Genomic DNA, 24,384 nt, shown 5'->3' on the forward strand with positions numbered 1-24,384 from the left:
ACCTGGAAGAAGTCGATTGGTTTCTATGCAGAGCTGCACCAGATTTTGCACTCTCCAGTTTTAGAAAATCAACTCCCCAGTGTCTTTTTGTCCATTTTCTCCATTAGTAGTAATTCAGTTCCAAGAGGCAAAGGACAACGAAAGGTAGAGCTGAGCAGACAGACCTGCCTGGTCCTTTAAAGCCCCAGGAGCACTTGCTGGGCACTACTTTGAAATGTCTTCCAGACATTGGATCACCACCCAGTCAAGCCATTTTATGTCTATGAGCACCATAAATAACAGGACAGCTGCAGGGGGTGTAGTAAAAACTATTAGATCAGACTAAGGTTTGGGTCCCCTCTTACCCAACCCACTTTCTGATTCATGTCTCTGTCAATGCATCCGCTTCTACACAGCTCTTAATAGTGGTCAACATCTGTTTAGAAGCAAGAACTCTCTCGGAGCCCTTTGAAACTGCCCCCCACATAGAGAGGATCTTCCCACAGACGGGACAAGACGATCCTTGAAGTCTTTCGACACTGGATTCCTCCCATCCCCAGTAAATCAGAGTTCTTCCTGGGGTAACCTCAGTGCCACTGTCACCATAACAGGCCAAATCATGCCATCATGTATGCAGACACCGCAAACCACACAAAGAAACTTGACTCCTCTGACAAAAAACCCCGGGGTAGATTCAAAAAGCAATTGCGTCTGCGTAACCATGCGTAAGTGAATCGTGAATGGCGCTGGACGCCATTCACGTTCACTTTGAAGCAAATGACGTCCTTGCGACGTCATTTACCGCCATGCACGTCGGGAAAGTTTCCCGACGGAGCATGCGCACTACGCTCGGCGCGGGAACGCGCCTAATTTAAATGATCCACGCCCCCCTACGGGATCATTTAAATTACGCACGATTACGCCGGGCATTTTTCAGGAGCGCCCACGCAATTTAAGGAGCTACTGCTCCGTGAATCGAGCGTAGCACAGGTAATTTACGGAGGCGCAGTGGCAAAACGGTGCGCTGCGCCTCCGTAAAAAATGCGCACATTTACCTGAATCTAACCCACCATGTTTATCTCCAGAAGATGATGGTCCACTCATTGTCTGCTCTTCAAAACATTTTTGATATGTATTTTTAACCTCCCTGGTGGTATGATTAATTCAGATTTTAGGTGCTGAAAGCGGTACCATTATTTTGCATGGAAATTTGGCGTTTTATATTGTAGGCCTGTAATTCTTAGGCCTGGTACACACGATAGGATTGATCCGCGGATGCGGTCCGCCGGACCGTATCTGCGGATAAATCCTCTGAGGATTGTGATCCGATGGAGTGTACTCACCATCGGATCGAAATCCGTGCCGAATTTACACCGCGGTGACGTGTCGCGCCGTCGCCGCGATGATGACGCGGCGACGTGCGCGACGCTGTCATATAAGCAATTCCACGCATGCGTCGAATCATTACGACGCATGCGAGGGACGGGTTCGGACGGATCGATCCGGTGAGTCTGTACAGACCACCGGATCGATCCGCTGGAGCCGATTCCAGCGGATAGATTTGTTAGCATGCTAACAAATTTTTATCTGCTGGAAATCGGAAATCTCCGCGGATAAATATCCGCTGGAACGTACACACCAGGGGATCTATCCGCTGAAACCGATCCGCTGAGATTTTTCAGCGGATGGATCCTCTCGTGTGTACGGGGCCTTAGAAATAACTCACTTAAATCTGTCCAAACAAGAGTCCAGTAGACATCCCGGGTATAATCAAATTTGAAACACAAAATCATAAAATTATAATACAATAAATAATTATAACAAATAATATAATAATAATAAAAATTATTACTTTACATTTTTTTGATGACGAATTTCCCCACATATTGCTATCGCTCAATTGTACAAGTGATTCTAATTTATTATCGGTGTTCTTAAACCAATTTTGACATAAAGGGACACTTTTGGTTGCTATGGACAATCTCCAGTTTCCAGGCAGAAAGAACAGTTTTTATTATATAAAAGAACATGCAGGGCACTGGGCAGACCACTAGGGACAAGGGGGGTGTGTATTTTGTACATACAGTACTGTAATCTATAATATTACAGTATACTGTATGTATTGTGTGTATTTACCGTACTTTAAACTTGGTGCCGATCTCCGCCCCTGTGCGCCATAACGAGCTCGGCGGCACACGGGCACTGTGAATTGAACAAGGAGACACAGCTCGATCACACAGCGCGGCGGCATCGCAGGATCCAGGGACAAGGTAAGTAAACCATGCCTGTGGACTCTGCGAGGCGATCCCGAGTCTGGATTGGGGTTACCGCTTTTGGTCCTGAAATTCCACCCCGAGCCAGACTCGGGAATACCTCCAGGGGGGTTAAAGGGTCAGTCTGTCTGAGTGATAGTTTAGTTATAGGAGAAGATGAGGGGTGGTCGGTACCTGGCTTCTTATATGCATTGGATACTCCAATAGCAAGACCTCCCTGCCATGATTCCTGACTGGTTCCTGCACAGCTGGCGAGTTCTGAATGTCATAAAAGCTGCAAGAGGCTGCAGTCCTGCTAAAAACACAGTGACAAGAGGCTGCAGTCCTACTACAAACACAATGACAAACTGCTGGAACTGGCTAAATGAAAAAAAAAAAATAGTATAAAAGGAATTCAAGGAACCAAATGGACTTTGTAAACTAAAGCCTAAGTGCAGCCAAAAATAAATAAATAAAAAAAACCTCAGCACAAGGAACAGAACATACTGGGCCAGATTCAAGAAGCAATTGCGCCTGTGTAACCATAGGTTACACAGCGCAATTGCTTACTTGCTCCGGCGTAGCGAATGCTCCTGATTCAGGAACATCGCTACGCCGACTGCAGCCTAAAATCTGCGTGGCATAAGGCTCTTATGCCACGCAGATTTTAGGCTGCATTCTTGCGTTGGCCGCTAGGGGGCGCTCCCATTGTGATCTGTGTATAGTATGCAAATTGCATACTAACACCGATTCACAACGTTGCGCGAGCCCTGCGTACGCAAATTACGTAGTTTGCGTACGTCGGGTTTCGCGTAAGGTTACACATCCTAATAGCAAGCGCAGCCAATGCTATAGGATACCCACGTTCCCGCGTCGCGATATTTAAAATCTACGTCGTTTGCGTAAGTGAATCGTGAATGGCGCTGGACGCCATTCACGTTCACTTTGAAGCAAATGACATCCTTGCGACGTCATTTGCCGCAATGCACGTCGGGAAAGTTTCCCGACGGAGCATGCGCTCTATGCTCGGCGTGGGAGCGTGCCTAATTTAAATGATTCCCGCCCCCGGCGGGATCATTTACATTGCCCGCGCTTACACCAGGCAATTTTGCCGGCGCGCCCTCGCAATTTACGGAGCTACTGCTCCGTGAATCGAGGGCAGTGCAAAATATTTGCATGGGCGCAGGGCTAAATCGTTGCCCTGTGCCTCTGCAAATAAAGCGCAAATGTACCTGAATCTGGGCCACTGTTAGTAGGATGTGTCCCTTGTGCTGATGCATCTTTTTTTAGATGAAACCCTCTTCCATCCATTGATTAATGCTTCTATGAATGAGACAGTATCTATGAAAGGGGGGGGGGGGGCAGACATTTCAATCATCCACCCATCCTCAATTCAGACATCCTGTTTCATTCATAGACACTATGGTGCTCCTTATATGAATAGAGCAGATTGGGTGGAAAGGGTGGGCAAAGTTGGGCTCTCTGGAGGATTACGGCAGCAGGGGTTGGGTGGGGCAGGGCAAGGACAGAGGAGGATTTCACCTAAAAGAAGAGTTATATGCACAAGGGACACATCCTGCTGACTGTATGTTATTTCCCTTGCACTCATTTTTTCTGTTTTGTTTTGTTGCATTAGGCTTTAACCGATTGCCGACCGCCACACGACTATTCACGCAGAATGGCATGGCTGCACAAAGGGACGTACCTGTACGTCCCCTTTAAATCGTGGCATTGTAGGCGCGCGCCCGCCGCGTGCTCCATGAGGGTGACCATGGGTCCCGCTGACTCGATGTCCGCTGGGCTCTCGCGATCGTGTCATGGAGCGGCAGAACGGGGAGATGCCTATGTAAACAAGAAATTTTCTTGTTCTGCCTAGCAACATGACAGATCTACTGCTCCCTGTCATCGGGAGCAGTGATCTCTGTCATGTGCTAGTGAGACCAGCCCCCCCCCCCCACAGTTAGAATCACTCCCTAGGACACACTCCTTGATCGCCCCCTAGTGTTTAAGCCCTTCCCTGCCAGTGTCATTTACATGGTAATCAGTGCATTTTTATAGCACTGATCGCTGTATAAATGACAATGGTTCCAAAAAAATGTCAAAAGTGTCCGCCATAATGTCGCAGATTGCCGCCATTAGTAATAAAATAAAAATAATAAAAATGCCATAAAACTATCCCCTATTTTGTAGACGCTATAACTTTTGCGCAAACCAATAAATATACACTTATTTTTATTTTTTTACCAAAAATATGTACAAGAATACATATCGGCCTAAACTGAGAAAGAAATTATTTTTTTTAGATATTTTTAGGGATATTTATTATAGCAAAAAGTAAAAAAAAAATAGCATTTTTTTTTCAAAATTGTCGCTCTTTTTTGGTTTATAGCGCAAAAAATAAAAACCGCAGAGGTGATCAAATGCCACCAAAAGAAAGCTCTATTTGTGGGAAAAAAAAGGACGTCAATTTTGTTTGGGTCGCACGACCGCGCAATTGTCAGTTAATGCGACACATTGCCGAATCGCAAAAAGTCAGGAAAGGGGTAAATACTTCTGGGGCTGAAGTGGTTAATATATCTAAAACCCAAACTTTTATTTTAGTTTTGAATGGAGTGGGTAAGCATTAGAGCCCCTGTCTATGTCCCATCAAGCAGATTTAACCGCTTTGTCCTGGTGACAGTTGTGCCTAGGACAGAAGGTGATGGGAAATCCTAAATTTTACAGCTGTTACCACAACAGGAACATGGAGGAAATCCTGTCACTTGTAGTCCCAACTGTCTAGGAGAGAGTTTTCCCTCACTTTGTAGAGGTTTCCTCTCACAACCTGTTGAGCCCCTGGAAGAAGTAAAGGGAAATCTCTGCAATAGCAAACAAACCACCAAAAAAAAAGAAGGGGATCCTTACTTTAAAGCGGAGTTCCAACAACAATTAGCATTTTTTAAATGTATGTCCTTTCATCCTGCGTTTTTATAATATAAATCCGGTCACTTACTATTTTACAATCCGCCGCCGATCCGCATAGATATTAAAAAAAGATGGTTTATAAAACTATGTCTACACCGTTGTCATTTTGCTTGTGGGCATTGTGAAGCCTACAAGCACTTAGGGCCAGATTCAGGTACAATTGCGCCCGTGTAACGTAAGCCGTTTACGTTACACCGCCGCAAGTTTTCAGTTTTAGAGCCCGATCCACAAAGCACTTACCTGGAAACTTGCGGCGGTGTATCGTAAATACGTCTGGCGCAAGGCGGTCCAAATCGAATGGGCGGGTACCATTTAAATTAGGCGCGCTCCCACGCCGGACCTACTGCGCATGCTCCGTTTGCAAATTCCCGCCGTGCTTTGCGCGAACTGACGTAATTTTTGCGATCGGCGACGTGCGTAGCGTACTTTCGTATTCCCGGACGTGTTACGCAAACGACGTGAAATTTTCAATTTCGACGCGGGAACGACGGCCATACTTTAGACAGCAATACGTTTGCTGTCTAAAGTTAAGGCACCCAAAACGACGACTAACTTTGCGACGGGAAACTAGACTAGCGGCGACGTAGCGAACGCGAAAAACCGTCGTGGATCGCCGTAACTCCTAATTTGCATACCCGACGCTGGTTTACGACGCAAACTCCCCCCAGCGGCGGCCGCGGTATTGCATCCTAAGATCCGACAGTTTAAAACAATTACACCTGACGGATCTTAGGGATATCTATGAGTAACTGATTCTATGAATCAGTCGCATAGATACTCTGAGAGATACGACGGTGTATCTCCTTTGTGAATCTGGGCCAGTTTTCCTGGAAGTCTTGGATGGGGAGTGATAATTGGACAGCGCACTGCATCCTGGGAAATGATGACACACATTTCCCAGGAGCATTAGAGGGAGATGATGTCAGAATCCTAGGTGATTCCAAAGGCAGATTTTGTGGGACCGCATAGCAACAGGCATTTTTTTTTTTTTTTTTTTTACTTTTTTAGGTCTAATGAGCACAATAATTAGCTACTGGCAACACCTAATTTGGGCCCCCCGAGTTTTGAGCTCCTAACTCCTTATAGATTGGTAGATGGATACTGAGTGTTGCCTTCTTTGCATACAAGATTGTTTCTGCCTGTAATCCTTTAAAGCAAACCTGTGGGAATAATTACATAACACAGCTAACAGCTATGGCCTACATTATATACCTCTTTTGTTGGATTTTGTGGCCACACAGCAGCCTGGATTTCTTCCAGTAATGTCTTTACAGAGGACAATAGGCCCATCCTATCCAACAATGCAATGCCCATGTTCTTACTGATTGACCTATCGGGTGGCCTAGATATTGCCACACAGGGGGCACAAGGCTGCCTCTATTATCCATGCAAAATAGCAACTTTGAGAAAACTGTATTTGTAAACCCACTTTGGGAAAGTGCTGGAGTGAGACATTTGTAAGGTAGAGGTATGTGTGACACCTCACGCTCTCAGTGACAGCAACTGCTCAATCTTTCCAGATGTACATTTATATCCAGTATGTGTAGTAGAATATCCACTTAAGACCCGGACCATTATGCAGGTAAAGGACCTGGCCAGTTTTTGCGAGTTGGCACTGCGTCGCTTTAACTGACAATTGACAAAATAGAGTGACAATTTTGAAAAAAAATCTATATTTTTTACTTTTTGCTATAAGAAATACCCCCCAAAAAGATATAAAAAAACGTTTTTTTCTCAGTTTAGGCCGATACGTATTTGTGACGGTATCGGTATGATATCCCCGTCAACGTTCCCTTCTTCCCATAACGACAATCACCCCAATATTCCACGAGGAGGGATATCCCTGGAATCGCCCAGAAAGCCACACATGAGACAAGCTTACTGCTGGAACAAGACACTTTATTGACACAAACTCAGCTTATATGTGGTTACAGCCTGTTAGGAACGCCCCCCTCACACAGTGGGGTTTCCCATACAGATTATAGGAGACAAGTCGGAGCCGACCATGCAGACATGTTTCTTTAGATAAAGACATCAGCGGAGTTAATTACTAGGTGTAACAGCCTGACCACAATGAAGCAATCAGAATAATTAACATGAGCCCCTTATCTAATCATTGTAAACAGTAAGGCCGGTCTCCTTCCCACACACAATAAATCAATTACCATTTGAACTAGGGAGCTGGCTGAGGAAGGGTCATTAACATGTCAATAGCTTGTGACACATGAACCAAGCAGGGAGATTTACACTGACATCCTTCACAATGGCCCCCCTTTTTCTCCCTGCTCCGGCAAACCCGGTTGGACCTTCCCTGGTCCAGTAGGGTTGACGGGTTCAGAGCTTTTAGTCCGAGGTTAACTCCGTTTGGCGTGACTGACCTCCATTGGTAACTGCTTCCGACTCAGGTATGCTACCGGGTCGTCAGATCACACGCCGGTCAGTCCCCAAGTCTTTGTGCGATCTGCAAAGTCACCAGAAGTCAGTGTGAAGACAGCGAATGGGTCTGTGCGCCGCCGTCTAGGTGTCCCGCTATGGGAGGGGGCAGGGGACTCAGAGCCCCATAAGGTCAGCCACCCACTGCTCCCTCCGCAGCCGCCGGTTCTCCTCTTTGAGCTTCTCCAGCTCCATCTCCAGTTCATGGAGCCTGGGGGGGTCAGCCCGCTGTGACCTCAGGTGGTTGTTCTCCTCCTCCATGCGGCTTATGCACTCCTCCAGCTCTATGTACTCACGGATCAGATCCTGCTTGCTCATGTCCTGCAGGCTCTCCACGTGGTCCTTCATCATCAGGAACTGGGTGGTGGTGTAAGGGGCCACCGGTGGGCCCTTGGCGAACATCTCGGCCCGCATCTGGGGCGCCCGCTGCGATTCCATCTCCTCCAGTCGCTTCTTCTCCTCCCAGGTCCGCTGGTTATATGACTTCCAGGACCTCTTCTTCTTGGAGGGTAGCTGGCGGTGCCTCTTTCTGCCCAGCTCCCTCCAAGGCCCCTCCGGCTCATGGCGGTCGCCCATGACCAGCTGACAATGGTGTTCCCTGTTGTCCGTAATAACAGATTGTACCATGAGGGCTTCGTAAGGGGTGCCCAATGGTTCTTCCGGACCCAGCTCCTGGAGATCCCAAGCCGAGTCTACACAATGGGCTGCTGCTGGTGGGCGGTACCCAGGTTGAGACCAATTTGACCTGTTTTTTGTTGCTAGCGATCCTTCCACGAACTTCCAGTAGTTCTTCCAGTGTCTGCTTGGAATCCGGGTGTGAAGGGGAATAGAAGGGAAAAATCCCACTGCTGCCACCAATTGTGACGGTATCGGTATGATATCCCCGTCAACGTTCCCTTCTTCCCATAACGACAATCACCCCAATATTCCACGAGGAGGGATATCCCTGGAATCGCCCAGAAAGCCACACATGAGACAAGCTTACTGCTGGAACAAGACACTTTATTGACACAAAAACTCAGCTTATATGTGGTTACAGCCTGTTAGGAACGCCCCCCTCACACAGTGGGGTTTCCCATACAGATTATAGGAGACAAGTCGGAGCCGACCATGCAGACATGTTTCTTTAGATAAAGACATCAGCGGAGTTAATTACTAGGTGTAACAGCCTGACCACAATGAAGCAATCAGAATAATTAACATGAGCCCCTTATCTAATCATTGTAAACAGTAAGGCCGGTCTCCTTCCCACACACAATAAATCAATTACCATTTGAACTAGGGAGCTGGCTGAGGAAGGGTCATTAACATGTCAATAGCTTGTGACACATGAACCAAGCAGGGAGATTTACACTGACATCCTTCACAGTATTCTTCTACCTATTTTTGGTAAAAAAAAACGCAATAAGCGTTTAACGATTGGTTTGCGCAAAATTTATAGCGTTTACAAAATAGGGGATAGTTTTATGGCATTTTTATTAATATTTTTTTTTACTACTTATGGCGGCGATCATCGAATTTTTTTCGTGACTGCGGCATTATGGCGGACACTTCGGACAATTTTGACACATTTTTAGGACCATTGTCATTTTCACAGCAAAAAGTTCTATAAAAATGCACGGTTTACTGTGAAAATGACAATTGCAGTTTAGGAGTTAACCACTAGGGGGCGCTGTAGGGGTTATTGTATGACCTCATATGAGTTTCTAACTGTAGGGGGCGGGGGTGGACGTGTGACGTCACTGATCGCCTTTCCCTATATCAGGGGACAGACGATCAATGACATTGCCACTGTGAAGAACGGGGAAGGTGTGTTTACACACACCTCTCCCCGTTCTTCAGCTCCTGTGACCGATCGCGGGACACCGGCGGCGATCGGGTCCGCGGGCGCGGTCACAGAGCTTCGGACCCACAGCTGGGCACTCAAAGGGGACCTACAGGTACGTACGTGCATGTGCCCAGCCATGCCATTCTGCCAACGTAAATGTGCAGGAGGCGGTCCTTAAGTGGATATATAGAAAGACTTGATTGCAGTTGAATATAGGGAAAGACTTGATTCACGTCTGACGAATGTAGCACACTATGGGGTTGATTTACTAAAACTAGAGAGTGCAAAATCTGATGCCGCTCTGCAAATAAAACAAACAGGTACCTGTTTTTTTTGTTGTTGTTGTCAAAGCTTAATTGAATGAGCTAAAGTTAGAAGCCAATTGGCTACTGTGCACAGCTGCACCAGATATTGCACTTTCTAGTTTTAGTAAATCAACCCGTATGTTTTATTGTGATTACTACTCTTTCAACCATGGATCCGACATACCTGTAGTTCCTCTTCAGTCCGGGCACAGAAGCGATGCACAGGATTCGGGCGGAGCACACCGCGATACAGGCCTCTACCGTTGGCTCGTTTCTGATGCTGAGGAGGCAGACTTGACCCACATATCCATCGCTGTTACACACCCAGACCTCATGGACATTGTCTGAACTGCTGTGACTGGGGGAGGCGCATGAGAACTGTGGGGACAAGGAGCAAGGTCAGTGAGGCAATATATGAAAAGACATTCAGATCTATCCAGCAAATCAACCCCCCCCAAATAAGGATTGGCAATCCACTAATGGTAACCAATCACATTTCACTTAACTACTAACAGATTGATATATTATTACATTTGATTGGTTGCTATGGGTTCTGCATTAACCTTCACCATTGCTCTTTACAGAGTTTTCCTGAAAAAGCCCAAAGGTGAGAGATATATTCAACATTTAAATATACCAACTAACCCTAAATAAATAGTATTAGTTCACTTTAAAGTGAAGTGATAAAACAAATATCATTTGAAATTTTAATGCAGATTTGTACCTCTGTGATATATGAAAAAGTTGCCTATTAAGATCCTAAAACAGAGGTGATCATCTTGTCAGAAATCTATGTGGAATAACATAATATGATACTGGGATCAACCAGCAATATAATCCATCCACTACAACTATGTATGTGTAAAAGAACAAAATATCCCACAATGACGACACACTGACTCCAGGCAGGGACAGTCTTACAATAATGAAACACTGACACTAGGGAAGATCCTACAATAATGACACACTGACACATGGAAGGTCCTACAATAATGACACACTGACACTAGGGAAGGTCCTACAATAATGAAACACTGACACTAGGGAAGATCCTACAATAATGACACACTGACACTAGGGAAGGTCCTACAATAATGACACACTGACACTAGGAACGGTCCTACAATAATGACACACTGACACTAGGGAAGGTCCTACAATAATGACACACTGACGCTAGGGAAGGTCCTACAATAATGACACACTGACACTAGGGAATATCCTACAATAATGACACACTGACACTGGGGAAGGTCCTACAATAATGACACACTGACGCTAGGGAAGGTCCTACAATAATGACACACTGACACTAGGGAAGATCCTACAATAATGACACACTGACACATGGAAGGTCCTACAATAATGACACACTGACACTAGGGACAGTCCTACAATAATGAAACACTGACACTAGGGAAGGCCCTACAATAATGAAACACTGACACTAGGGAAGATCCTACACTAATGACACACTGACACTGGGGAAGGTCCTACAATAATGACACACTGACGCTAGGGAAGGTCCTACAATAATGACACACTGACACTAGGGAAGATCCTACAATAATGACACACTGACACTAGGGAAGGTCCTACAATAATGACACACTGACACTAGGGAAGGTCCTACAATAATGACACACTGACACTAGGGAAGGTGCTACAATAATGACACACTGACACTAGGGACGGTCCTACAATAATGACACACTGACACTAGGGAAGATCCTACAATAATGAAACACTGACACAAGGGAAGGTCCTACAATAATGAAACACTGACGCTAGGGTAGGTCCTACAATAATGACACACTGACACTAGGGAAGGTCCTACAATAATGACACACTGACACTAGGAGAAGGTCCTACAATGATGACACGCTGACACTAGGGAATGTCCTACAATAATGACACACTGACACTAGGGAAGATCCTACAATAATGAAACACTGACACAAGGGAAGGTCCTACAATAATGAAACACTGACGCTAGGGTAGGTCCTACAATAATGACACACTGACACTAGGGAAGGTCCTACAATAATGACACACTGACACTAGGGAAGATCCTACAATAATGAAAAAACTGACACAAGGGAAGGTCCTACAATAATGAAACACTGACGCTAGGGTAGGTCCTACAATAATGAAACACTGACACAAGGGAAGGTCCTACAATAATGACACACTGACGCTAGGGAAGATCCTACAATAATGAAACACTGACACAAGGGAAGGTCCTACAATAATGAAACACTGACGCTAGGGTAGGTCCTACAATAATGACACACTGACACTAGGGAAGGTCCTACAATAATGACACACTGACACTAGGAGAAGGTCCTACAATGATGACACGCTGACACTAGGGAATGTCCTACAATAATGACACACTGACACTAGGGAAGGTCCTACAATAATGACACACTGACACTAGGGACGGTCCTACAATAATGACACACTGACACTAGGGAAGGTCCTACAATAATGACACACTGACACTAGGAGAAGGTCCTACAATAATGACACACTGACACTAGGGAAGGTCCTACAATAATGACACACTGACACTAGGGAAGGTCCTACAATGATGACACACTGACACTAGGGACGGTCCTACAATAATGACACACTGACACTAGGGAAGGTCCTACAATAATGACACACTGACACTAGGAGAAGGTCCTACAATAATGACACACTGACACTAGGGAAGGTCCTACAATAATGACACACTGACACTAGGGAAGATCCTACAATAATGAAACACTGACACAAGGGAAGGTCCTACAATAATGAAACACTGACGCTAGGGTAGGTCCTACAATAATGACACACTGACACTAGGGAAGGTCCTACAATAATGACACACTGACACTAGGGAAGATCCTACAATAATGAAAAAACTGACACAAGGGAAGGTCCTACAATAATGAAACACTGACGCTAGGGTAGGTCCTACAATAATGAAACACTGACACAAGGGAAGGTCCTACAATAATGACACACTGACGCTAGGGAAGATCCTACAATAATGAAACACTGACACAAGGGAAGGTCCTACAATAATGAAACACTGACGCTAGGGTAGGTCCTACAATAATGACACACTGACACTAGGGAAGGTCCTACAATAATGACACACTGACACTAGGAGAAGGTCCTACAATGATGACACGCTGACACTAGGGAATGTCCTACAATAATGACACACTGACACTAGGGAAGGTCCTACAATAATGACACACTGACACTAGGGACGGTCCTACAATAATGACACACTGACACTAGGGAAGGTCCTACAATAATGACACACTGACACTAGGAGAAGGTCCTACAATAATGACACACTGACACTAGGGAAGGTCCTACAATAATGACACACTGACACTAGGGAAGGTCCTACAATGATGACACACTAAGCCTGAACGAAAGACATCATCAGTAACTGGTCTCTGAATTCTAAATACATCTACACCTGTATATTGCTCATGTCTGAATCTGACAGAGATGAGGGGAAAATCTGCAGCTGAATTGATCCCATTTATGGACTGATATTTGTACTTAAAAAAAAACAAAAACAAAAAACCATGAAAGGAAAAAGTAGTAAGAATAAAAATACATAGATTTTCTCCAGCCTCACCTGCATCCCGCTGCGTGTCTTCATGATGGGGATGGCCTTCAGGAATTCTGGGTCTAGGCGGTTCTTGCTGGTAGCTATGAAGAGAAGAAGAGAATCAGAAATTTGGGGAAGATCTTTTTTTTTTTTTTTTTAAAGTGCCACTAATCTCTTTTCTGTGTATTTATATCCAAAACATCCTCCCCTACTCTATAGTAAGGTTGGGCTCAGGCGTGTTCACAGCTCCACCTGCCCGAGCCCGCCAGGAAGCTGACACTCCACAGCACTAATCACAGACAGCGAGACATTTCCTGATCCCTGGGAAATGTCTCACTGCCTGTGATTAGCACTGCACAGTGTAAGCTTCCTGGTGGGCGCAGGCATGTGGCGTTGTTGCCCATCCTTTCTCTACAGATCAAACTCCTAGAAAACGCAAAGAATTCAGATGCAGAAACATAGCTTTGTACTGCTGAGGCCTGTCCAGCACAGAGCAATGTGTAGATCTGTACTCCAAAGTCACATGCATGAGCCAGTTCTTCCTCTAGGTCAGTGGTCTCCAAACTGTGGCCCTTTGCTTGCCTTTATCCAGCCCTCGGGGCACTATTTCTACCAGTGACACTAACAGTGGGGAACCATTCCTCTCTAAGAAAGAAAAAGAAAGTAGGACAATGACACCAACTTATGGCTACTCTAAGTTTATTACAAAAATTCAAAATACAAATGGAAATGGCAACCCAGCATCCCAGCCCACCTCAATGAATTCAACCTCCTTCCCCTAGCCCCTCCACACCCCCTGGACCAAACTGACAACAATGAGGCATTTTTCCTTCCACTGACACCAATGATGGGACGCTATTCCTTCCAATGATGCCAGAAATAGGGCATAATTCCTCCCACCGATGTAAATAATTAGGCACTATTCCTCCCACTAATACCAATGACGGGTACTATTCCTTCTACTACTGACTACAGGCACTGGGCTAGATTCATGTACCTGCGCTTCTTCTTACGGCGGCGCAGCGTATCGTATTTACGCTACGCCGCCGTAACTTACAGGAGCAAGTGCAGTATTCACAAAGCACTTGCTCCGTAAGTTGCGGCGGCGTAGCATAAATGGGGCCGGCGTAAGCCTGCGTAATTCAAATGTGGAAGGGGGGCGTGTTTTATGCTAATGTGTGATGACCTGATGTGATTGACGTGTTTTACGAACGGCGCATGCGCCGTCCGTGTACATATCCCAGTGTGCATTGCTCCCAAGTACGCCGCAACGACGTATTGGTTTCGACGTGAACGTAAATTACGTCCAGCCCTATCCGCGAACAACTTACGCAAACGACGTAAAAAATTCTAATTTCGAAGCGGGAACGACGTCCATACTTAACATTGGCTGCGCCTCCTAATAGCAGGAACAACCTTACGCCGAAAAAGCCTAACGTAAACGACGTAAATAAATTGCGCCGGCCGTACGTACGTTTGTGAATCGGCGTATCTAGGTAATTTGCATATTCTACGCCGAAAACAACGGAAGCGCCCCTAGCGGCCAACGTAATATTGCACACAATTCTACGCCGCCGCATTCAAGTTACGTCGGCGGAGGAAGCCTATTTTTTAGCGTATCTGCCTTTGAGAATCGGCGTAACTATACGCCGGCGCAGATTTGAAATTACGGCGGCGTATCTGGAGATACGCCGCCGTAAAAGCTACCTGAATCTACCCCACTATATTTATTTATTTTACTCCCACTGGTTCCGGGACATTTTTTACTTCTACTAGCCAGTTCGGCATCCCTAATGTCTGGAAGACAGTAAACCAGTCCTTTGTTTGAAAAGTTTGGAGAACCCTGCTCTAGGACACAATGGGCATGTGTGGTTGGTGTCCAGCTAGGTACAGGACACCTATTGCTCTCAATGGCCAGGCCTGGCCCTTCCACTGACACTAATGATGATTCCTATCACTGATATAAATAATTATGGCACTATCCCTCCCTCTAATACCAATGATGGGGCACTATTCCTTCTTCTGATGACTACAGGCACCATTTAACTTTTTTACTCCCACTGACCCCAGGGGATTTCCTACTTCCACACCTCCAGCCCCAATAAAGTCTTAAGGACAGTGGTCCAGATTTACAAATGAGATACGACGGAGTATCTCAGATATTCCGTCGTATCTCTCAGAGTATCTATGCGACTGATTTATAGAATCAGTTCCGCATAGATATCCCTAAGATCCGACAGGTGTAATTGTTTTACACTGTCGGATCTTAGGATGCAGTACCGCGGCCGCCGCTGGGGGGAGTTTGCGTCGTAAACCAGCGTCGGGTATGCAAATTAGGAGTTACGGCGATCCACAACGGTTTTTCACGTTCGCTACTAGTCTAGTTTCCCGTCGCAAATTTAGTCGTCGTTTTGGGTGCCCTAACTTTACACAGCACACGTATGTGCTGTATAAAGTATGGCCGTCGTTCCCGCGTCGAAATTTAAAAATCCACGTCGTTTGCGTAAGACGATCCGGGAATACGGAAGTACGCTACGCACGTCGCCGTTCGAAAAAATGACGTCACTTCGCGCATAGCACGGCGGGAATTTCGAAACGGAGCATGCGCAGTAGGTCCGGCGCGGGAGCGCGCCTAATTCAAATGGCACACGCCCCTTTAAATTACGCGGGCTTACGCCGGAGGCCGCCAGCGTAGGTTTTCATTGCAAGTGCTTTGTGAATCAGGCACTTGCGATGAAAACTTGCGGCGGTGTAACGTATCTACGATACGTTACGCCGCCGCACTTCTACGTGAATCTGGCCCAGTAAACCTAACCTAAGAAAGTTTGAAGCTCTAGGATAGAATGGGCTTCTAATGTTGGTGTCAAGCTACGTACAGGACACCTACTGCTTTCAATGGCCATGCCTGGTACAAGCGTGTAGATTTGGATTATGGAGCACCACAACATCTTATCACTGGCCGGAGCTGCACAAGTCGCAGCAGATAAAAAGCTACAAGTCTGCATCTGAGGTCTGTCAGTTCATTTAGAAATTTGAAAGGGAGGGTGGGTTACTATGAGTTCTATCCATTTGTAATATATTAGTAATGCAGGAATTTGATCCACCTGCTCTTCCTCTGCTCTCCGAAGTGTCTTCTACCTTCCCTCTCTTTCTTCTGCACAGAATTAAGATCAGTAGTTAAAGCCCAATTCAATTTTTAGTTCAAATCAGATAAATACATTCCAGGTGCATTAAAACAAAAGAAATGCAAAGACTTACAGTTCATTTTGCTTTAGAAAGCAGCCACAGCGTGAAAAGGAAAAGCCTGTTCCCTGCCAGCACTCTGCTGTAGAGAACCCTTGCTATCTGTGTGAAAGCAATGGCCTCTCTGCAGAGGTCCAACATACCGTCTTGCCAAGTCAAACCTAAAGCTGTGCAATTAGCAAAGTTAATGCTCCCTGCTGATAGCAGAGCTATAGGGCCTTTGCAGAGAGACTGCTGATTTCACAAAGAGAGCAACGGCCTTTTTTTTGCATCATGTTGACAGAACAGGCTTTTTGACTAAGGCTTTTAACTGTAATACTTTGCACATCTCGTGTGTTGATATGCCTGGAAAATATTTAGATAATTTGAACTGAAGTTCAGTTGAGTTTTCGGCCCCTTTCACACTTGTGCAAATTATTAGTCGCGGGACTTTGCCGTATCTTTGATGCGATTTTGACGGGACTTGAAGCAATGCCTTTGTAATCTTCAGATCTATGGACCTCAAGTCACATCAAAGTCAGACCAAAGTAGTACAGGGACTACTTTGAAGTTTCTGCAACTTGAAGTCGCACACATGAATGGTACTCATTGGAAATCATAGGGTACGACTTGTCATGCAACTTTTCAGTTCCAAGTCGCACAAGTGTGAAAGGGGCCTTAAAGATAATAAATAGCCAGATTCAGAAAGACTGGCTTAACTTTGAGGCGGCGTAGCTTATCGCATATACGCTACGCCGCCGTAAGTCAGAGAGGCAAGTGCTGTATTCACAAAGCACTTGCCTCCTAAGTTACGGTGGCGTATCGTAAATGGGCCGGCGTAAGCGCGCCTAATTCAAATGAGGAACAGGGGGGCGTGTTTTATGTTAATGACTCGTGACCCGACGTGATTGACGTTTTTAACGAACGGCGCATGCGCCGTCCGTGGACATATCCCAGTGTGCATTGCTCCAAAGTACGCCGCAAGGACGTATTGGTTTAGACGTGAACGTAAATTACGTCCAGCCCCATTCACGAACGACTTACGCAAACAACGTAAAAATTTCAAAATTCGACGCGGGAACGACGTCCATACTTAACATTGGCTAGGCCAGCTTTTTGTTCGACTAACTTTACGCCGGAAAACGCCTTACGTAAACGGCGTATCTTTACTGCGACGTGCAAGCGTACGTTCGCGAATAGGCGTATCTCTCTGATTTACGCATTCTAGGCGTAAATCAGCGTTCACGCCCCTAGCGGCCGGCAAGATATGACGGCGCAGGCAGTCGTATCTTAGCTACATTTAAGTGTATCTCAATTTGAGAATACTCTTAAATGTACGACGGCGCAGATTCAGAGTTACGACGGCGTATCTACTGATACGCCGGCGTAAACGTCTCTGAATCTGGCTAAAAGTATACAACTTTGCTCAGGTAAATATAAAAGGTTTTCTTGCTAGCCAAACCTCAGCATTCTGTTAGACTGCTGGAGCCCTGATTATAATCCTTGTGTAAGCTTCATATTGGAACTTTACATAGCATAGTGACTTTCTTGAGGCTGGCAATTGGCCGCTCAGGACTTAGAACTTCCTACTGGTTGTAAGAGGAGGGGGTTGCATGCTCCTCTATATCCAGAAGTATCAGGCATTTCTAAGGGCTCCAGCACATGAATAAATTCGGCAAGGGAGTGCATCCAAAAGGAGTAGAAGTAGGTGGGAGAATGGGCTAGTAAGACAACCTATGACACACAATTATAAAGGATTCCACCAAACACTGAATTGGTGGGAATGGTTCTATTAGAAAACATGTTTACCACCCTCTATATGGTTTGTGTAGAGTACTATGAATTACCCAGCTTCTTCTTGGCCTCCTCGAAGCCTTGCTCGAAGTGCAGCCTGGCGTCTGGACTGCTGAATTCGAATATGAAGGAATCGGTGCCATCAGCCTTGGTGGTGGTCAACTCCACTTTGTTTGGTGGGAATGACATCGAGTAGGAGAGGGACTGCTTCTCCGCCAGCTCGCGATGCACAGAGGCCATCATGTCTTTGATGACATCATCAAGGCTCTGCCAAAACAAGAATGTATTGCACAAAAGGGAAATACAGTAAGTATGCTGTTAACCAATAAAGTAAATGCTAACTGGATGTTTTCTTTTTTTAAACGTTATTTTATTTGCTTTTGCATCTCATTGTTGCTGATCTTCTGTGGCCGCTCTGCATCCACTTTCAGTTTGCATGGCATTTCTTAGGGCGAGTTTCCCGATGGTGACAACAGTGTGGACCATGCCTGTGTAATGGGTGTTGCAGGGAGGCAAGTATAAGTGAATGGGGGGGGGGGGGGGGTGAGCTTTCAAGAAGCTCTGTCCCTTTGTCCCAGAATTCTTCCTTTAGCAACAACAGAGAAGAAAATTTAATAAAATTATATATATATATATATTGTAATAGTGAGGGTCCCGGTCACCATAAAAACGCAGCAAAAACGGACACAGAGTCTGCACGTCAGTGGACTGCAGAACTTCACAGCATAACTTTAAAACGGAGAGTTTGAATGGGGCTGTGTGGTTTGGAGATCCTGCAGAGACTTGGGCGGGATGGGATCTCCGGCCCTGTGTCCAGGTCTTGGGAATAGCCAGCAGGTTGGGTGCTCAGGTGAAAACAGCCAATATAATCAGGGACTGGTGAGAACAGAGTGGAGAGGAAGGTGGAGTGTGTGCAGCTGTCTGCTGGTTCAAGACAGTGGCCCAGATTCAAGTAGAATCGCGCAATATTTGCGTGGGCAAAGAGCAAATTTTTTTTCTCTGCGCCCACGCAAATATTGCGCTTTGCCCGCGATTCACGGAGCAGTTGCTCCGTAAATTGCGCGGGCAATATGCTAAGCAGCCGGGCGCAAGGCTGCCTAATGTAAATGATCCCGCCGGGGGCGGGAATCATTTAAATTAGGCGCGCTCCCGCGCCGAGCGAACAGCGCATGCTCCGTCGGGAAACTTTCCCGACGTGCATTGCGGCAAATGACGTCGCAAGGACGTCATTTGCTTGTAAGTGAACGTGAATGGCGTCCAGCGCCATTCACGGTTCACTTACGTAAACGACGTTAAATTTGAACGTCGCGAGCGGGAGGCGCAGCTATACTTTAGCATTGGCTGCGCCTGCTATTAGCAGGAGCAACCTTATGCTAAAGGCGCCGTACGGAAACTCCGTACCTTGCGTAGGCAGGGCCCGCGCAACTTTTGTGAATCGGTGGTAGTATGCAATTTGCATACTACACGCCGATCACAAAGGCCGCGCCCCCTAGCGGCCAACGCAAGAATGCAGCCTGGGATGTGAAGGCATAAGGAGGCTTATGTTTATCACATCCTAGGCTGCATTCGGTGTAACGAGGTTCCTGAATCAGGAGCACTCGTTACACCGGAGCAAGTAAGCACTTGCGCCGCGCAACTATGGTTGTGCGGGGGCAAGTGCTTCTTGAATCTGGGCCAGTGTGTGTGGAAGGCTGGGTTCACACTACTACACTACTTTCATCCTACTTTGCTCTGCTACATTGGTCCTACATTTATCCTACATTGGTCCTACATCCATCCTACTTTCATGAACAGGATACTACTTTGGTCCGACTTCAATGATATTCAATGGGCCTGAAGTAGGATCAATGTAGGACCAAAAGTAGTACAGGGAGCATTTTCAAAGTCGGACCGACTTGTGTAGGACGCTACAAGACGCTCTCATAGGGAAACATTGAACACAGAGCAAAGTAGGATGAAAGTAGTGTAGTAGTGTGAACCCAGCCGAAAGCTGTCTGTCTGTGGAAGACTACATCCCTGGTGTGGGGGGACTTCGTGCCTGGCGGACTGGGAAGGCTGGTAGACCTGAGGTGGCTAGCGAGTCCAAAGGGGCTGGAGGAAGTCTGGAAGTCTGGGAGACAGTGAGATGGAGAATCCTGTTGAGGCCAGGAGTGGGCCAGGCATTGCAGGTACTGCAAGGCTGAGTGAGCCTGGGAGCCAGGAGGCTTGGTATTTTTCTTTCTATGAACATTACTGGAGAAGAACCCCTGCGTGGGAATCCTGTGTGTGAACTGTTTATTTTTGCCTTTTAAATAAAAATGGGCTGCCATGCCCTCAAACCTAACATCTGACTGCTGTGGACTCGCTAAAAAACGCATTTACCATTGAGTTAAACCCCCAATGTTTACAATATATATATATATATATATATATATATATATATATATATATATATATATAATGGCTCCTAACATACGACTAGCCATGGAAGCACTTGTGGGGAAAGGTCTCGAAAGAGTGACACTTTACCCACTTCCATGTGTATAAAACTTTAACTTGTGTATATGTACTCCTACACTGGACACAAAGTAAAGCAGCCCATAGATGACACAGTTGTTTTCATTCAACCAGTAGGTTTAACAACAAATACTGACTCAATTCACCAATCCACACACGCAATGTTAATGGGGGAAGCCTCCCCGCCATCAAAATACACAGATCAGTGCTGCCGACTATAGCCTGCTGCACTGATTGAGCAGAGAAAACCCAGCGGGGCAGTTATACATCCTCAGTCCCCATACATGGATTGAAATTCAACTGGTCTCTGCTGACCAGGAGGAATTTCCATCCATGTATGGCCAGCTTTAATCTTTATATTTGTCACGCTATGTTTCAATATAGCAAATCCCATGAAGAACTGATCTACCTTGTTTTTTTATCTTCTCTGACAACACCATGCTTGTTATGTGTTTTTCTGGCTGTGTCTAGACGCGGTGGTGTACGCCGGAATTAGACGAAAACCTAATTATGTTTTTGACCCGTGTTGCTCTACGCTGTTCTATAACAGTTAGCGAGCAAAACAGACGACTTGTTTATCTGCCCTTGTGACAGATAGAAGGAAGTATTTACATATGGAGGAAGCACTTAGAAGTGTTTGTATATGGAATCATCTGCACGGGCCGGTTACCATCAACGGTTGGCTCACTTCAGGCCGATTCACATGACAAAAATAAATTCTAACTAAGCAGAAGGGGATTTGCTCATAAAAAGGGCCACACACACACTCCTAGGAAGTTATAAGTCAGGTGTGTCCAACCCGTGGCCCAAGAGAGTTTAGGGCATGTTAGAGGGACGCCGTGCAAGCATAGAAGCATGGCGGTCAACAAAGGCAAGCTAGGCACATGCACATACGGAGGGACACCGGTAATGTCGTGCAAGCATAGCAGCCGCAGCGGTTGCCAAAGAGCATTCAGGCACAGGCATGTCTGAAAGGATGCCGGGGCTGCCATGTTTGTAATCGCATTGGCAGCAGCAAATGCAGGGACTCCCAATAGCCCCAGGCAAGTAAATGCCACATGGCTGTATCTAGGGGGGTGCTGGGGTGGGTTGTACTCTCCCAGACAGAGGCGTAAATACAACCTTCAGGGCCCCGGTGCAAGAAACCATGAAGGCCCCCCAGACCCCATCCCGGGGCCCTTTCTCATGTTCTGCAGGGGGTCACCTCCTGCCATCGCGAGGATAGTCTTTTTATCAACCCTATTTATATGTAAATAAATATTTTTTTAAAACACAATTTTTCAAAATTGCCTTTAAAATCCCAATTTCGAGGTTTATTCCTAAAAAAATAAATAAAATAAAAATGTCACTGTATGTATACCAACAACCTGTTTGCCAGGTCAGGGGTTAAGGTTCGTGAAAAAAGCATTAAAGCGGTTGTAAACCCGCATCAAATTTTTTTATTTTTTTTTATCCTGCAAGGCAAAAGTCATAATGAGCTAATATGCACCGCATATTAGCTCATTATGAAATACTTACCTCGGAACGAGGTGTGTAGAACTTACCTGGTCCACGCCGAGCGAGATGTCCTCTTGCCTGGCGTGTCTTCCGGGTATCGCCACTCCAGCGCTGTGATTGGCTGGAGCGGCGATGACGTCACTCCCGCGCGTGCGCGCGGGAGATTTAAATTCGGCAAGGTCCGGCGGCTGCCGGTCCTTTCGCCGTAGATCCCCCCTGCGCATGCGCTGTGGCGCATTGCGAGGGGAATATCTCCTAAACCGTGCAGGTTTAGGAGATATTCTCCTTACCTACAGGTAAGCCTTATTATAGGCTTACCTGTAGGTAAAAGTAAAAAAAGTGGGTTTACAACCACTTTAACAATCAAAAAGAACACAGGCCAATGTGTCTCCTCTCTCTAGATTACTACCTTATCTTCACACAAAAGCCACCACAATAGGTGGGACAGAGATTTCTTTAAACATTGGACAAACTATTTATTTATTTTTTTAATGGGCAAGGTTGCTCAATTTCCACCTAAAATTAAAGGAAGAAGCACCCGTTTAATGGTCAATTATTGTCTCACCTGATGAGGAAAGCTGAGGGTTTCCGACAGTTTGCTGATTTGCCCCATGGTGCTCAGATCTTCATCCAGCCGGCCGATAATTTTCTGAACACTGTCCCGATTCGAGGCTTGGGATGTCCCTGAGTAAAGAGATTGTATTAATGGTTTAAACCAAGATTTATCCCCCCCCATGACCAGGCCATTTTTGTTTGCGATACGACACTGCATTACTTTAACTGACAATTGTGCGGTCATGCAACGCTCTACTAAAAAAAAAAAAATGTATGTCATTTTTTTCCCCCCACAGATAGAGCTTTATTTTGGTAGTATTTGATCCTCCCTCTATTTTTTTTTTTTTTGCAATATAAACAAAAAATACAGACACTTTGGTAAAAAAATATATTTTTTACTTTCTGCTATAAAAACATATCCAATAAAATGTAACAAACAAAAAACAAATTTATTCATAAATTTAGGCCAATATGTATACTGCTACATATTTTTGGCCAACAAAAGCGTATATTGATTGGGTTGCGCAAAAGTTAAAGCATCTTCAAACTATGGGATATATACTGTAATTTTTATTCATTTATTTTTTATACTAGTAATGGTGGAGAACAGCGAATTATAGTGGGACTGCGATATTTTGCGGCGGAGTCTGAAACTAACTGACACTTTGTGGGAACCAGTGACACCAATACAGTGATCAGTGCAAAAAATATGCAATGTCACTGTACCAATGACACTGGCTGAGTAGGGGTTAAACATCAAGGGTGAGCAAAGGGTTAAATGTGTGCCTAGCCAATGTTTTTGTGTACTATGTGTGCTGTTTTTACTATGTGATCTGATGGATTTTTATTTTTCTGCATTGCAGGGAAAAAAAAATTCATCAATCACTGTCTCAACCAATTAGGAGGAGTGTTCTGGATAGCGGAGGGAATGGTGGACATCGCTGGAGAGATAAGGGGCGCAGGTAGGTAATTAGGGGGGTGCTACACACAGACGTTTTTTTATCTGAATGCACAGAATGCAGCTTCCCCAGCACCCCCCAATTGCTTACCTGAGCCCCATCTCTTTCCAGTGATGTTCACGAGTGTCTAAACAGTCCAGAACACTTCTCCTGATTGACTGAGACACAGCAGTGGCGCCATTGGCTCCCCGCGGCTGTCAATCAAAATCAGTCAGCCAATCAGGGGAGAGAGGGGGCGGGGGCCAGGTCGGGGCTCCATGTCTGAATGGATACACCGAGCTCTGACTCGGCTCGGGTGCCCATAGAGAACTGCTGGCTGGGGGGGCACTCGATAGTAGGGAGGAGCCAGGAGCAGCAAAGAGGGACTCGAGAAGAGGAGGATCAGGGCTGCTCTGTGCAAAACCAACTGTACAGAGGAGGCAAGTATAACACGTTTGTTATTTTTATTTATTTTAAACAAGACTTTACAATCACTTTAAGC

At 45.7% G+C, this 24,384-nt stretch overlaps 1 protein-coding gene across 2 annotated transcripts in view; it reads right to left on the reverse strand.

Annotated features, from left to right (window-relative positions):
• Positions 1 to 24,384, reverse strand: part of ARHGEF17 (Rho guanine nucleotide exchange factor 17) — a 394,561-nt gene that overhangs the window by 30,304 nt on the left and 339,873 nt on the right. For both annotated transcript variants that reach the window (XM_040340055.1, XM_040340054.1), the window contains exons 11-14: positions 22,955 to 23,073; positions 18,450 to 18,663; positions 13,408 to 13,481; positions 9,946 to 10,139 (exon numbers count right to left, since the gene is read on the reverse strand). In XM_040340055.1, coding sequence (XP_040195989.1) covers positions 9,946 to 10,139; positions 13,408 to 13,481; positions 18,450 to 18,663; positions 22,955 to 23,073 — 601 coding nt within the window. The remainder of the gene's footprint in view (positions 1 to 9,945; positions 10,140 to 13,407; positions 13,482 to 18,449; positions 18,664 to 22,954; positions 23,074 to 24,384) is intronic.

The sequence above is a fragment of the Rana temporaria genome, chromosome 2 (assembly GCF_905171775.1).
Source record: "Rana temporaria chromosome 2, aRanTem1.1, whole genome shotgun sequence".
Lineage (NCBI taxonomy): Eukaryota > Metazoa > Chordata > Amphibia > Anura > Ranidae > Rana > Rana temporaria.